General features: G+C 40.9%; 2 protein-coding genes across 2 annotated transcripts; both read left to right on the top strand.

Moving 5' to 3' along the window:
* Positions 1-3103: 3103 nt before the first annotated feature.
* LOC124001097 (cytochrome P450 1B1-like) lies at positions 3104-6275 on the top strand. The gene has a single exon (XM_046307643.1). The coding sequence runs from the start codon at positions 3362-3364 to the stop codon at positions 4943-4945; it is 1584 nt and encodes a 527-aa protein (XP_046163599.1). The 5' UTR covers positions 3104-3361; the 3' UTR covers positions 4946-6275.
* A 1605-nt stretch (positions 6276-7880) lies between these two features.
* Positions 7881-10695, top strand: LOC124002059 (cytochrome P450 1B1-like). Its single transcript, XM_046309302.1, has one exon. The coding sequence runs from the start codon at positions 8232-8234 to the stop codon at positions 9804-9806; it is 1575 nt and encodes a 524-aa protein (XP_046165258.1). The 5' UTR covers positions 7881-8231; the 3' UTR covers positions 9807-10695.
* The last annotated feature ends 6033 nt before the right edge of the window (positions 10696-16728 follow it).

Below are 16728 nucleotides of genomic sequence, written 5' to 3'. Positions count from 1 at the left end.
CATGCCTCAAACAAAAGAGATTTCAGAAGACCTAAGATTAAGAATTGTTGACTTGCATAAAGCTGGAAAGGGTTACAAAAGTATCTCTAAAAGCCTTGATGTTCATCAGTCCACGGTAAGACATATTGTCTATAAATGGAGAAAGTTCAGCACTGTGCTACTCCCTAGGAGTGGCCGTCCTGCAAAGATGACTGCAAGAGCACAGCGCAGAATGCCCAATGAGGTAAGAAGAATCCTGGAGTGTCAGCTAAAGACTTACAGAAATCTCTGGAACATGTTAACATCTCTGTTGACGAGTCTACGATACATAAAACACTAAACAAGAATGGTGTTCATGGGAGGACACCACGGAAGAAGCCACTGCTGTCCAAAAAAACATTGCTGCAAGTCTGAAGTTCGCAAAATAGTCCCTTGGATGTTCCACAGCACTTCTGGCAAAATGTTCTGTGGACAGATGAACATAAAGTTGATTCGTTTGTAAGAAACACACAACACTATGTGTTGAGAAAAAGGGCACTGCACACCTACATCAAAACCTCACCCCAACTGTAAAGTATGATGGAGGGAGCATCATGGTTTGGGGCTGCTTTGCAACCTGATTTAAAATGCTGTGACATGACCTCGAGAGCGGTTCACACCAGACATCCTAAGAATATTGCTGAACTGAAACAGTTTTGTAAAGATGAATGGTCCAAAATTCCTCCTGGCCGTTGTACAGGTCTGATTCGCAACTACAGAAAATGTTTGGTTGAGTTTATTGCTGCCAAAGGAGAGTCAACCAGTTATTAAATCCAAAAGTTCACATACTTTTCCCACCCTGCACTGTAAATGTTTACATGGTGTGTTCAATAAAGACATGAAAACATATCATTTTTTGTGTGTTATTAATTTAAGTTAGATGAAGATCAGATCAAATTTTATGACCAATTGATGCAGAAATCCAGGTAATTCCAAAGGGTTCACATACTTTTTCTTGACCATGTATGTTACAAATTTGCAAAACATATGATATGTTACGAATTCTAGCTAGGTGGCTAACATTAGCTAGCTGGTTAACATTAGCTAGGCTAGGGGTTAAGTTTATACAAGAAAATATTTAACTAGGCAAGCCAGTTAAGAACACATTCTTATTTACAATGACGGCCTACCCCGGACCAATTGTGCGCCACCCTATGGGATTCCCGATCACAGCTGGATCTGATACAGCCTGGATTTGAATCGTGGACTGTGGTGATGCCACTTACACTGAGATGCCGTGCCTTAGACCACTGCCCCACTCGGTAGCCCAGGGTTAGGGTTAAGGTTAGGGTTAAGAGTAGGAGTTAAGGTAGGGTTAGGGGAAGGGGAAGGGGAAGGGTTAACTAAAAGTGTTACGGTTAAGGTTAGGAGAAGGGGAAGTAGTTGCAAAGTAGCTAAAAAGTAGTAAGTAGTTGAAAAGTTGCTAATTAGCTAAAATGCTAAAGTTGTCTGTGATTAAATTCAAACTCGCAAACTTTGGGGTTGCTAGACTTTAGGTTCAGGGTAAGGGTTAGCTAAAAGGCTTAAGGTTAGGGTTAGGAGAGGGGTTAGCTAAAAGGGTTAAGATTAAGGGCAGGGGATTTTGTTTCAAAGTAGCTAGAAAACAGTAAGTAGTTGAAAAGTTGCTAATTATCTAAAATGCTAAAGATTCGAACTCTCAATCTTTTGGTTTTTGCCTTAAGTAACCATCTGTCCTATGCAAATATATGAAACATAACATACCATACTAAATGGAGTGTCTCGGATTATGTACAGAATAATATGAAAGGCTCTGAGACCAGGTTGCTGGCTCATATCGGAAACATGGCTCTCACGCAAAACTACAGCCACTTTTATGCTTTGTAAAGGCTTGAAGAAATGCTGTAGCATGAGACCTGCTGAAAATATGAATATACATTGTTCATGGATTTTCTCTGATAAGATTTCGTACTTTATGTTTAGAGGTGTTTGTATAAGCATACTTATGTAAGGCAAGTTAGTCTATTTACCTGTATTGCAAATGCAACATTGTATTTATCATTTTTAAATAACCTGATAGTTTTACACAGGCAGGAAGTTCTTCATAATGACAAAATAAACAGTCTATATATGGTCTATAGACAATATTTCAATCCACACTTGGATAATTATTTTAGTTGCATCCATGTGAACTATGGGTCATTTTAATTTTATATCACTAGACAGATGTGTAAGAGCCACCCAATACCTTATCAAGATGGAGGTTAATTTAATTTAAACACTTCTGATAGTTACCCATCCCTAGTTCAATAAGCTAAATGTAATTTAGGCTATTCAAGAAAGGAAATTCAGACAATGATGGAAGATCTAACATAATTGTATTATTACAAATATTATTTGTTTCATCTTCTGCGCAATATTTTGGAAACCTTCGGACTCGGGTAGGCTCATACGCAACTTTCACTGACCTTCAGAGTTCGATTTGAACCACGAGGTAGTTGAGTGATTTAAAATATTATCACAAAGATATACAACTTGCTATATGCAGCACTAAAAGAACGCAATGTGCAACAACGCGTTGCACAGTACCAGAAAAGTAGTAAAACTTAATGAAAACCCTTGCTTTTTAAATACATGTATTAGGCTACATGGCACCATGAGAACATTCATAATTTTATGAAAGAGACTAAACAGAGTTTCAGTTAGGCTAATTATGGAGAGAATAGAATGTCCATGCAGAGGCGCACAAAAGCCAACCAACCATACGTTATCGACTATATGAGAAACAAACCGCTATACGCTTTTCTGTACCAAACTGTTTTCTAAGTATAAGAAAGCATAACAAATTTAAAATGGGATCGTCTGTCACTATTCGAGTTTGTAAAATAATCGTCACTTTCCTCCTAAACTTGTCACTAGTTACTGGAGCTCACCTCCGGGGACAGCGGTTGCTCTTGCGCGCTCTGTTTCCTAGTGCGCGGCGCGCGTCGCGATCCAACAGCAGAAAGATAATATATAGTGCAGGGCTACCACAATGGGAGGAGTATGAAAATAATGCTGAGCCCTGCCCACAGACTGCAGACATATAAGACACCGTGCTGACTAGAGAACAACTTCACCATAACTCACCAAGCTTAATCTGAGATAATTTCCCAAGAAGTACTGAGACTGTCACCATGGTCTCTGCAGGACACTTTGGAGTTTAAATTAACTGAACTAGTTTTATATTAGATGGAATCATTGAAATTGAATATCACAAAATCACTTGTGAAAAGTAAGCTGGGCTAAAACTGACTGAGAGTGCTGAAAAAAGTTGAACTTTTTTGTACTGTTTTTCTATTCACAATATCTGTCTCCAGGAATAGGTAATAAATCATCTAGAACCATGGCACTGCTGGACACAGAGTTTGAGGTGAAGGGCAGCAGCAGCATCATCAGGGAGTGGAGTGGACAGGTCCAGCCAGCGCTGGTCGCCTCCTTGGTTTTCCTCTTCTGTCTGGAAGCCTGTCTGTGGGTCAGGAATCTCAGACTCAAGAGAAGGCTGCCAGGACCTTTTGCCTGGCCAGTGGTCGGCAACGCCATGCAGCTGGGGCAGATGCCTCATATCACCTTCTCCAAGCTGGCAAAGAAGTACGGCAACGTGTATCAGATAAGACTGGGCTGCAACAACATAGTGGTGCTTAATGGAGACGCAGCAATACGAGAAGCCTTGGTTCAGCACAGCACAGAGTTTGCAGGCAGACCTGACTTTGTGTCTTTTCGGATGATTTCAGGAGGCAGGAGCATGACATTCACTAACTACAGCAAACAGTGGCAAATGCACCGGAGAATTGCACAATCTACCATTCGAGCTTTCTCCTCTGCAAACAGCCAGACCAAGAAAGCATTTGAGCAGCACGTTTTAGGAGAATCTATGGATCTTGTGCAGGTATTTCTGAGAATGAGTGCTGATGGACGATATTTTAATCCCGCTCATGAATTTACAGTCGCTGCTGCAAATGTAATCTGTGCCCTGTGCTTTGGAAAACGTTATGGCCATGATGATATTGAGTTTAGAACTCTCCTAGGCAAAATGGACAAGTTTGGAGAGACGGTGGGGGCTGGCAGCTTGGTGGATGTCATGCCCTGGCTTCAGAATTTCCCAAATCCTGTCCGCAGCGTCTACCAGAATTTCAAACACATAAATGAGGAGTTTTTTGCCTTTGTGAAAGACAAAGTGGTGCAGCACAGAGAAACCTTCAACCCTGATGTGACCCGGGACATGAGTGATGCTATCATTAATGTGATTGAGCACGGAAAGGACAGTGGACTGACCAAAGACTTCACAGAAGGAACAGTCACAGACCTTATTGGAGCCGGCCAAGACACAATGTCAACCATTTTACAATGGATTCTCCTGCTTTTGATCAAATACCCCATCATCCAAACCAAGTTGCAGGAGCAGATTGACAAAGTGGTAGGCCGTGACAGGCTGCCCTGTATTGAGGACAAAGCCAGCCTGGCTTACCTAGATGCCGTTATCTATGAGACCATGCGCTACACCAGCTTTGTACCCCTCACCATCCCCCACTCCACCACCTCAGATGTTACCATCGAAGGCTTCCACATCCCCAAAGACACAGTGGTCTTCATCAACCAGTGGTCTGTCAACCACGACCCTTTACAGTGGAAGGACCCACATCTCTTTGACCCTTCACGTTTCCTAGATGAAAGCGGTGCCCTTGACAAGGACCTGACCAACAGCGTCATGATCTTCTCCACTGGTAAGAGGCGATGTATTGGCGACCAGATTGCCAAAGTGGAAATCTTTTTATTTACAGCCATCTTGCTTCACCAGTGTACCTTTGAGAGCAACCCCTCAGAGACCCTGACCCTTGGTTGTTCCTATGGGCTCGCACTGAAGCCCCTGCACTACACCATCACAACCAAGCTCAGGGGGAAGCTGCTCGGTCTGGTGTCACCTGCATAAAAATCTCATCCCAATATTGTGACTCAAGGCCAGTAGAAACTATAAGTTTGCCAAGCAATGATATTTTACAGTGAGTATTAGTAAACATGCACTGAATGTTGTTGTTGAGTGTAATATTTCATATTTAATATTTAATTCATATCTGATCACAATTTATTATGTTTGCATTGTTGTTGATACAGGATTGAAAGTATGATTACAGTGATGGAAAGTTTGCTAGGTATAGCTTTTTCTCCTGTGTTGGGGGGGGGCCAGGGGTCATGGGGTCAATCAATTTGAACAGGTTCTCAAACTATGTACTTGATCATTTTCTTTAAGGAAGTATACTTTTGTTTCATATACATTTTGAGTTTTGGGCGTACTTCATATACAGTATTCAGCATGTTAACATATCAAAATATGTGCAGGAAACTAGAATATTCCTCAACAGTCAATGGAAGGTTATATCACAGTGTAATATGCCTGTGAGTGTTTGTGAATGTTGTAGTCACACCTGAAGGACCACAGTTTGTTGCCTTGAGGACTTTGTGGATGTCTGTTATTAACATGGTGATGTTTCAATGTATTTATCTTTTTCAGATAAAGCTGTCACAATTTTTTTTAAATATAAATCTTTCAGGTATGAACAATATTTGTTAAGTATTATAATCAAATTCACTATCTACTGTACACCATGCATATGAGCACATTGAATACTGTTGACAGATGCTGACGAACTGCTAAAGGAAAATCAAGATGTGTATTTTCCATAGCCTACCGTGTGAAGACAATTCAGCGTTAACCGCACTGTTGCCTCTGTGCAACTTCACGCTCAGTGTCTCCAACAATATTTGGAGGTGTTTCAATGGAGAGGTGGGTTTCTACAGGAGTCTAGAAGTATGGTACTGATAAGGCTGATGAACAGTTGGGAGAGGACCAATTCTAAACACTGACCCTATTGATCTTCTCCGAAATCTACTTTACTGAACAGGCACTCCAGCTACACAATCCATCCCTTCATATCCAAACCAACTGTCACTAAATACAATATTACTACACAAGTCAATGGAGTTTCGATGTATTTTCAAAAATGCATGCATGTTTAAACCTCAAGGCTCTGAAATCTGTAGATGTAATGTCACCTTTGTCAAAGAACATGTTTTCAGAAATGTATTAAATATTGTTCAGAATATCTGCCTCTCTCAAACCAAGAAACTCAACTACAACATGTGTTGAATGTCCAGGCAAGGATTCATGAATGAAAACATGTTGTTTTGTTTGTTGGTTTGTTTGTTTTATATGATTGAAAAATAAGCTACATCTGGAATTAATAAAGCAATGTTTAAATCAACCAGGGGCTGATAGTGACTGATTCTGCTTCTCTCTCATTTGTCATTCATTAACTCCTCTCCGTATGTTGTTCTTTGTAGGAACACACTTCATGTACAGAGGAATGAATATGAGGTTGTGCATAAAAAAACGACAAAGTAACAATTATTATGGGGATTCACACTCTAAGGTACATTGTATAACACAATACTTAATCAATTATAGTAAAACTGTAAACAAGTGGTTACAATCATTATGCTTTACAGCTAGTCTACATCAGTCCTGCATGTTTGATCTCATCCAAACTGTTAAAACACATCAAATGTGTTTGAATTGTGATCTGGTTTGGCAACAATACATCACATAACAGAGGAATCTCTCCTTGCAGCAAGCATCACCATCAGAGCACAGAATTCGATAGTAGATGAATTCCTGCTGAACAGCATTGAACCCCCAGTAGGTCTACTTTCTAAAAGTTATGTGTTTCTCTCCATAGCCTTATTACTAGTGTAATTGTCAGAGGTCCCTGTTTTGAAATAACTTTTGAACTATTTTGATAAAGCCTCAAGCCTAAGAGTTATATTATCTCGTTTATAAGTATAAAAGGACCCTTATGCTAACAAAAGCTCTTGTAAATGTATACTCTTATAAAACATATACAAGCGTATTGTTTGTTTCTGTTCTGTGTCCAGATGCAAAACCCAGAGCTTTCATAGTCATATCTTGGATTCTATTCCTAGTGGTGTTTAGAGTTAACAGAACATGGGCTGAAAATAACAGATCAAAAAATTATGTAATTAAAAATGCATACATTAGTTTATAAGCCACAGAAGAAAGCTCAACCAAATATTTTAAAGTTACAAGCAGTCCTCCCTTAGCCTGGGTACTTCACTGAAACTTTTGATTGATTGATTGATTTTATTTTGCTGTATTTCTGTCAGGAAAAAGTCCTACATATATGTTCTAGTCATTTAGCAGACGGGTTTATCCAGCACAATTAGGGTTATCTGCCTTGCTCAATGGCACATCAATAGATAGTTTACCTAATCAGCTCAGGGATTCAAACCAGTGATGTTTTGGTTACTTGCCACCGTGCTTAACCGCCAAGTTACCTGCCGCATTAGAGAGGTAATCAAGCGATTTCCACAATCCAGAATATAACAGGACCAATCAGTGTCCTGTGAGTTTAGTTGGGGTGAGTTTAGCTGCGGTGGTCTTTGTGACTGAAATCTGGAACCCTAACTACTACACCATTTATAGAAACCATCTCAAATGATCCCCTGTGGTACCTGTATTGTGTTTAAAGGTAGTGCAGCCCAATCTTTCAGGTCCTCTGGCCCGCTAAATCTAAACTCTTTCTGTTTTAGCCCTTGGCTGGCAGGCCTGACTGCTTGCTGCCATCCTCCTTGTCTTACCATGGGGTTGAGTGTTAGGTATAAGAAAGAACTGACACTCAGCTGGAATGAGCGACATGGTGCTAAAAGAAATGAATAGGAGTTTTAATGCCTGCTCTGTGGTCACAATGGGAGGGGAGAGATAATAAAAAACCTGAGTCCCTAACCCCTCCCACCCACTAAGAAGATATATAAGGGAGTGTCAAAGCTGAAATCTTCATTCCTCTAATGTGGTCATCTGAAGACGGACACCAAATGCACCACTGCTAACCACTCAACCTGATCGAGCCTGTTCACAAGCCAGCACGGAGGAGGAGGAGGAGGAGACAGAGACTGTAGTGTGTAAGAGGTGCTGAAAACCTTCTTCATTGTCTCGATTCATTTCCTACATTTTCAGATCATAATGTAGGTAGGACTGACCATACTTTAAAAAAGACAACTTATTTTTTTATTTTTTGGGGAATTGAGGTGAGAGAAGGATCCATTTAAAGTATACGGTTACCAGGAATAACGTTCAACAAAGAAAAAGTGTAATCTCTCAAAATTTGAAGAATTGGACAACAGAAATAGAATATCTTAGAACCATGGCATTGCTGGAAACAGACATTGAGGTGAAAGGCAGCAGCATCATCAGGGAGTGGAGTGGACAGGTCCAGCCAGCGCTGGTCGCCTCCTTGGTTTTCCTCTTCTGTCTGGAAGCCTGTCTGTGGGTCAGGAATCTCAGACTAAAGAGAAGGCTACCAGGACCTTTTGCCTGGCCAGTGGTCGGCAACGCCATGCAGCTGGGGCAGATGCCTCATATCACCTTCTCCAAGCTGGCAAAGAAGTACGGCAACGTGTATCAGATAAGACTGGGCTGCAACAACATAGTGGTGCTTAATGGAGATGCATCAATACGAGAAGCATTGGTTCAACACAGCACAGAGTTTGCAGGCAGACCCAACTTTGTGTCTTTTCAGTCAGTGTCTGGTGGTAACAGCATGACATTCTCTAACTACAGCAAACAGTGGAGGACGCACCGGAAGATCGCTCAGACCACCATTAGAGCTTTCTCCTCTGCCAACAGCCAGACCAAAAAAGCATTTGAACAGCACGTTGTGGCAGAGGCCACTGAGCTCATTGAAGCTTTCCTCAAACTCAATGCTGAGGGACAGTTTTTCAACCCTGCTCATGAACTGACAATAGCTGCTGCCAATGTAATCTGTGCCCTGTGCTTTGGAAAACGTTATGGACATGATGACATTGAGTTTAGAACCCTTCTGGGCAGCGTGGACAAGTTTGGAGAGACGGTGGGGGCTGGCAGCTTGGTGGATGTCATGCCCTGGCTTCAGTATTTCCCAAATCCTGTCCGCAGGGTCTACCAGAGCTTCAAAGACCTCAATAAAGAGTTTTTCACCTTTGTGAGAGACAAGGTTGTGGAGCACAGGGAGACATTTGACCCTGAAGTGACTCGGGACATGAGTGATGCCATTATTGGGGTCATTGACAAGGCGGACAGTGATACCGGGTTGACGGAGGCCCACACAGAAGGGACAGTGTCTGATCTGATTGGTGCAGGACTGGATACTGTGTCCACTTGCCTTCATTGGATGCTCCTTTTATTGGTGAAATACCCCAACATCCAAACCAGACTGCAGGAGCAGATTGACAAAGTGGTAGGCCGTGACAGGTTGCCCTGTATTGAGGACAAATCCAGCCTGGCTTACCTAGATGCCGTTATCTATGAGACCATGCGCTACACCAGCTTTGTACCCCTCACCATCCCCCACTCCACCACCTCAGATGTTACAATCGAAGGCTTCCACATCCCCAAAGACACAGTGGTCTTCATCAACCAGTGGTCTGTCAACCACGACCCCTTACAGTGGAAGGACCCACATCTCTTTGACCCTTCACGGTTTCTAGATGAAAATGGTGCCCTTGACAAGGATCTGACCAACAGTGTGATGATATTCTCAGCAGGAAAGAGGCGATGTATCGGTGACCAGATAGCCAAAGTGGAGGTCTTTTTATTTTCTGCTATTTTGATTCACCAGTGCACATTTGAAAATAATCCAAGTCAGGACATCTCCTTAGACTGCTCCTATGGGTTAACATTGAAGCCCCTGAACTACAAGATCTCTGCCAAGCTCAGAGGAGAATTACTTACTGGGGCATAAAATCTTGTTCTTTGTGTTTTAAAACAGAGCACCCATTAATGGAGTGCAGTAATCCAATGTAATATAACAGGTATGTACACAACAGTGAATGTTTATGCTTTAATACTGTAGGTACCAACCATAAGATTTATATTCATACTTTACTATTATTATCATTAGCTAATCTGATTGTTGATTGTATAATCACTTTTTGTGACAGATAACTGAATCATGTTTGTATTTCTATAATTTTATTGAAGTTATGTTATCCCTCCAGATTTAGGAAAATAGATATTTTAGCAATTCATGTTACAAAATGTCCATTCTAAATTCTCCTAAAAATTGGAAACACATGATATTTGAGTTTTATGGACAATTTCACTCCATCAAAGTATTATGGCAAAGTAGAATTTAATCTACAAGATAAATTAATACCAAAATAACATAGAGATATGTGTGCAGATTGCTACATAAGTGATATGTAAGAATTTAAATTACTATGATATGGCAGCCCAAAGTCACAGTTTGTAATAAATCTTAAGTATCTTTTGTTATATATGAGGGTATTTAGTTTGGCCACCCCAAATTGGCATATAAACTGGTGGTCATGAATCGATTTTACTGCAAATGCTTTGTTGTTGCAGTGATGTGAAGAAATCATGTGTTGTGTTGCCCATGTTGAGATATCTGAAGAAGTATACATCCTCTGACCCATTCAGATATGTATTCATGGTATTTGTATCTGCATAAGTACATACTGTAATAACAATTATACATTTTCAGAAGTTTTGGTGCACTTACATAATTCCATTGTATTATGATGTATTATGTTCTGGTTGGGTCATAAACATGTAGTGTATGACATCCATAGTGCCTGAGCTCCATGCAATAAATCCTATACTCCTTCTCAGCCCTGTCTGTGGCGTATCTCAGTCTTAGGAGAGCACAAATGCTACGAACAAGACACTGCAGGGAGGTCAAAGAGGTAATAATAGATCATGATGTCAAGGCTGTGTGTTGCCATGAAAGATTGATGCGGACCTTGGGTGTTAGCAGCACACATGCTCTGCCTCCAGACCCCAACACCCTGGCTCTGGTAGGGCACATGCAGTCACACCCCCAGCCACAAGCCCCACTCATCAATATTTCATCCAGTGCACTCTGTACTTGGGCTGTAATCCCTATTTAACCCACGCACTCTGATTCAGGAGCAGCCAGGTCACCCATGATACAAGTCAGTATTCGACGTCCGTCCCTGTCTGAGGACGTCGAGAAATGACGTGGAAACCGGCCACTAGGGGGAAAAGTGAGTGCGGATTTGCTAGGGCAGGGCTGCCCAACCCTTTTCCTGGAGATCTACTGTTCTATAGGTTTTCAGTCCAACCCTTATTTAGCATATCAGATTCAGCTAGTTAAGGTCTTGTTGCACAGCTAATTAGTAGAATCAGGTGTGTTAAATTAGGGTTGGACTGAAAACCCACAGGACGGTAGATATCCAGGAAAAGGGTTGGGCAGCCCTGTGCTAGGGTGTTGTGGGAAGGGATTGCAGATGAGTATAAGCATCTGCCTCTGGCAGAATCAAAAGGTTGCATGTTCGAATCCAGTGATAGAAATGTGTTTTTGATACATTTGTTTTAAACCTATCCCAAACCTTAACACTTACCTTAACCATTAACCATCCATGCCTAACCTTATTAAGAATTTTTAGTTTATGCCTGATCTTAACCTTTACTTTTTAAATTCGTAGTTAATGCCTAAACAAATATTCAGACCCTTTGCTATGAGTCTCAAAATTGATCTCAGGTGCATCATGTTTCTTTTAATCATCCTTGAGATATTTCTTAGAAATTTGACATTTGAAACAATTTAAAAATTTGACGTTTGAGAAACATGGATGAACGTCTAATTCTGATGTGAGACTGTGAGAGCTGGTATTTCAGGAGAGTGCCATCTACTGCATCTGCCATTCATCTCAATACCACCCGAAAGATAACTTTGAATGTAGCTATACTGTATATCTCACTCTGAAACCTCAAATGTATTGTATATATAAAAGTGGATGTAAAACATAGAGCATTTCTTGAAAGACAAGGATAGGAACACAGTACATTTGCTCTGATGTAAGACAGATATGTCACGTTTACACAGGAGATTACTCTAGGAAAATGTTTAGAGTATATATGAGAATTAGACAACCCTTGGACGTCTTCTATTTCTTCTCCGCAACTACTACTGTAACTCTGTAGGCCATAGTGATTCTTCTCACCTCCTTACAGCTACAAAATACTGATAGACATAAATACACATCTACATTTCACATACAAGTTGTTACAGATGTAGGATTTTAATTTGATCACTCTTTCATTGCTGAGAATTTTTCTGCACAGCAGGAAATGCAGATTTGTCTATTCAAGGTTTAAAAAGGCTTCTAAAGTTTAATTTCCACTTTAAAATGTCAAATTTGACAAAATATATAAACTCTAGAAAAATGGACAAATTATAATCCACATAATAGTTTCCTGTTTCCATTTCCTGTTGCTCCAAGATGATTTACCTAATGTAGCAAACTTGCTCAAATGAAGTTTTATACAGTGCATTCGGAAAGTATTCAGACCCCTTGACTTTTTCCACTTTTTTTTACATTACAGCTTTATTCTACAATGGATTAAAGGGGGAAATAATCCTCATCAATCTTCACACAGTACCCCATAATGACAAAGTGAAAACAGGTTTTTAGAAATATTTGCAAAAAGAAAACAAATATTCAGACCCTTTGCTATGAGTCTCAAAATTGAGCTCATCATCCTTGAGATATTTCTTCAACAAGATTGGAGTCCACCTGTGGTAAATTCAATTGATTGGACATGCTTTGGAAAGGCACACACCTGTCTACAGTGCTTGGCGGGTAGGAGTGTCGGGCCAGTAAATGAAAGGTTGCTGGATCGAATCCCCGAGCTGACAAGGTACTGTAAATATCTGTTGTTCTGCCCCTGAGCAAGGCAGTTAACACCCGGGCGCTGATGACGTGGATGTTGATTAAGGCAGCCCCCCGCACCTCTCTAATTCAGAGGGGTTGGGCTAAATGCATAAGACACATTTCAGTTGAATGCATTCAGTTGTGCAACTGACTAGGTAGCCCACTTTCCCTTTTGAAAAGTATTCAGACCCCTTCCCTTTCTCCAGATCCTTTTTTACTTCACAGCCTTATTCTAAAATGGATTCATTAAAAACAAATCCTCATCAATCTACACACAATACACCATAATGACAAAGCAAAAACAGGTTTTTAGAAATGTTTGCAAATCTGTTACAGATTAAAACCGGAAAAATATTATTTACGTAGGTATTGAGACCCTTTGCTATGAGACTCGAAATTGAGCTCGGGTGCATCCTGTTTCCATTGATCATCCTTGAGGTGTTTCCACAACTTAATTTGAGTACTGTGGTAAATTCAATTGATTGGACATGCTTTGGAAAGGCACACATCTGTCTATTAAAGGTCCCATAGTTGAAAGTGCACGTCAGAGCAAAAAACAGGTAATGAGGTTGAAGGAAATGTCAGTAGAGCTCCGAGACAGGAGCTCAGATCAGAGGCTCAGATCAGGGGAAGGGTACCAATGTTTCCACGATTGAATGTCCCCAAGAACACAGTGGCCTCCATCATTCTTAAAAGTAAGAAGTTTTGAACCAACAAGATTCTTCCTAGAGCTGGCCGCCCAGCCAAACTGAGCAATCGGGTTAGAAGGGCCTTGATCAGGAAGGTGACCAATAACCCAATGATCAGTCTTACAGAGCTCCAGAGCTCCTCTGTGGAGATGGGAGAGCTTTCCAGAAGGACCATTTGTGTAGCACTCCACAAATCAGGCCTTTATGGTAAAGTGGACAGAACCCACTCCTAAGTAAAAGGCACATGACAGCCCGATTGGAGTTTGCCAAAAGGCACCTAAAAGACTCTCAGACCACGCGAAACAAGATTCTCTGGTATGATGAAACCAAGATTGGATTCTTTGGCCTGAATGCCAAGCGTCAGGTCTGGAGGAAACCTGGCGCCATCCCTACTGTGAAGCATGCATCATGTTGTGGGCAGCATCGTGCTGTGGGGATGTTTTTCAGTAGTAGTTACTGGGAGACTAGTCAGGATAGAGGGAAAGATGAACAGCACAAAGTACAGAGAGATCCCTGAAAACCTGTTCCAGAGCGCTCAGACTGGGGTGAAGGATGACCTTCCCACAGGACAATGACCCTAAGCACACAGCCAAGACAACGCAGGAGTGGCTTCAGGACGCAGTCTCTGAATGTCCTTGAGTGGCCCAGCCAGAGCCCGTACTTGAACCCGATCCAACATCTCCCCAGAGACCTGCCAGAGCTTGAGAGGATCTGTAGAGAAGAGTGGGAGAAACTCCTCAAATACATGGGTCATCATACCTAAGAAGACTCAAGGCTGTAATCGCTGCCAAAAGTGCTTCAACAAAGTACTGAGTAAATGGTCTGAATACATGCAAATGTAATATTTAATTTTTTTAATTTGTAAAACATTTGCATTTTTTTATTGTGTGTAGATTGATGAGGGGAAAAAAAGATTTAATCCATTTTAGAATAAGGATGTAATGTAACAAATTGTGGAAAAGGTCAAGGGGACTGAATACCTTCCGAATGCATTGTATCTGTATAGACAGTTGTTTTCCCCTCCACTGTTTTTCCTCTCCCCTTTGTACACCTTTCCCAAAGCCAGTGGTGTGTGTAGCCCTCCCCAAGCTGCATTTGGCTGTGATTCGGTCCGGAGCCTGCATGAATGAGCACTGTGGGTGAACTCTGAGGGAGGCTTGTTTTCACATGGGTTAATTCAGAGCAGGCTGTAGACGTTCTGTACTGCTATAGTCTTTCTCTGCTCTGACACTATGGGGAACTTGGATGGGGTGTGGGTGGGGGGGCGCATGCGAGGAGACAGAGAGTAGCTATTCCCCCTAGCCCAAGGACCCAGACCTGCTGAATTGTTTTTCGGACAGGAAAACAAAACTCACACCAACCAACCTTTTTTCAGCTTGGGTTCTTCAGCTCGGGCCCTCCCTCCACTCTGCCACCAGCTACAGCTCTGTGCTGTAAAGAATCTCACTCCCTCTGCCAGAGTCCTGAGAGGCATGTTAAAAAGACTGTTTATTAGATGAAGTAGTAACCATAGTGACTGTAGACAGAAGCCGTCGGAGAGATTGAGCAGACAGATGTAATACGTAAAGTAAATGTTCGACTGTCATGTGCCATCCCTGGAAATACAGTGGAACATTGTGTCTGAGCTTTGGCTTCAGAAGGCCTGGGAGGTTCAGTCTTTCCAAGGGAGACACTCCTGAATACCAGAGTTAACCGAAGTGAAGCACCGCCGCATAGCTTTAGTACCTTCAACAAACAGTTTTGTTGGACAAAAAGGAAAGTACACGTCAAATCGAAGGAAAATACACGTCTAAAGTGGACAATGAGTGAACTTTCCCATGAAGTAAAGACATCAAACTGTCTGAAACATTGAATGAAAGATGACATTTTAAAAATGCCTATAAATATAACAAGTGTTGTTATGAGGTTGAAAATATCAAACATACACTTCAAGTCTCCACAACAGTTTGCCATGGTCTTAGAGTATTGCTGGAAGTATTGGTCCCATTCAGATAAACAGGGACTTTCTTGCCCCAAGGTTATCTGGCTGTCACTTTTGAACCCAGAGTGGAAATCATCACCTTCTGCCTGTCAGTTTAATAACAAGCATGATCCTTCTTTTAACTTATCCTCCATTTATTAGAGAATGTCAGTCTGTCATCAGAACACTTCATAGCATGCAAAGAATTTAGTTGTGTTCAATCCGAAATGGAAAGAGTTCTAATTTGCATTCTAATTCAGTCTAATATATTCCAGAGATGGTCTGTGACGTTCCATTGGTTTTTCTGGTTAACCCAAAATGTGTTTCTCTTCATTTGAAAATATCCTCTGGAATTATGACAGCCATGAGCACTGTGCAGGAGTCAGGATATTGTTCCAGTTGACATTATAATGAGTGCGAAATGAGTTTACGTTTAATGCCTTGCTACGTAGAGGATATAATAAAACAAATGAATGCTTGAAGTAAATCCCAACAATCATTGAAACGTAGCTTTGTGGTCCTGGCTACCACCTCAGACCCGATCACATGGATGGCTTACTCTAGATGCCCCGTTGAGCACAACAGAATTATTTAAATCTGTATTCAGTTTTTTTGTGTCAGTGTATGGAGTAATCTGCAGACCCACTGGGCACAACACGTCATTTCAACGTGGAAAATTGAGTAATATTTGGTGGACGTTGATCAATGAGATTCCAACCTATTTTCACCCACTCACAAAGAGAGCCAAAAATTTGTTGAATTCCTGTGTGCTATCAAAACAATGTCAGATATTTTTTTATAAAACAACTTAATATGCTATCACTGTGCTTCGTCTAATAGCAAAACCAAATTACCTGGATTGCAGTAGAGATTACATAAAAATACAAGTGCAAGGTGTGAGTGAGATTCTGTGCAGGTTATTATAGCAATTGCGCAGATTTTCATAGGTATGTGACCCTGAACATTCTATGTTTACATAAGAAGACATTTATAGTTACAATAATGTCCAAATGTGGCCATAGGCATTTTACTCATTTTAAGGTTGAATAAATAATGTTACCTTAGTTTTTAAGATAGCCTCAACATTAGGCTATTCAATGTCTTACAAAAGTAATATCGGATTGTGTTTAAGGGAGATGTATCTACTGTTTGGATATTTCCATCTGAGCCACTGCCTTAATCTTATTCTTTAACTTTTATTTTAGGATGAGATGGAGACAAATCCAACATATAATTTATGAACTTGTTGACAAGTTAATAGGCTATTTACTGTATTGGAGAAGAGATATATCAACCTTGGAAGGAGATCTTCTGCTT

This window comes from Oncorhynchus gorbuscha, linkage group LG17 (assembly GCF_021184085.1).
Source record: "Oncorhynchus gorbuscha isolate QuinsamMale2020 ecotype Even-year linkage group LG17, OgorEven_v1.0, whole genome shotgun sequence".
NCBI classification, from domain to species: Eukaryota; Metazoa; Chordata; class Actinopteri; order Salmoniformes; family Salmonidae; genus Oncorhynchus; species Oncorhynchus gorbuscha.
The sequence above is the reverse complement of the archived record's forward strand: the minus strand, read 5'-3'. Positions and strand labels throughout refer to the sequence as shown.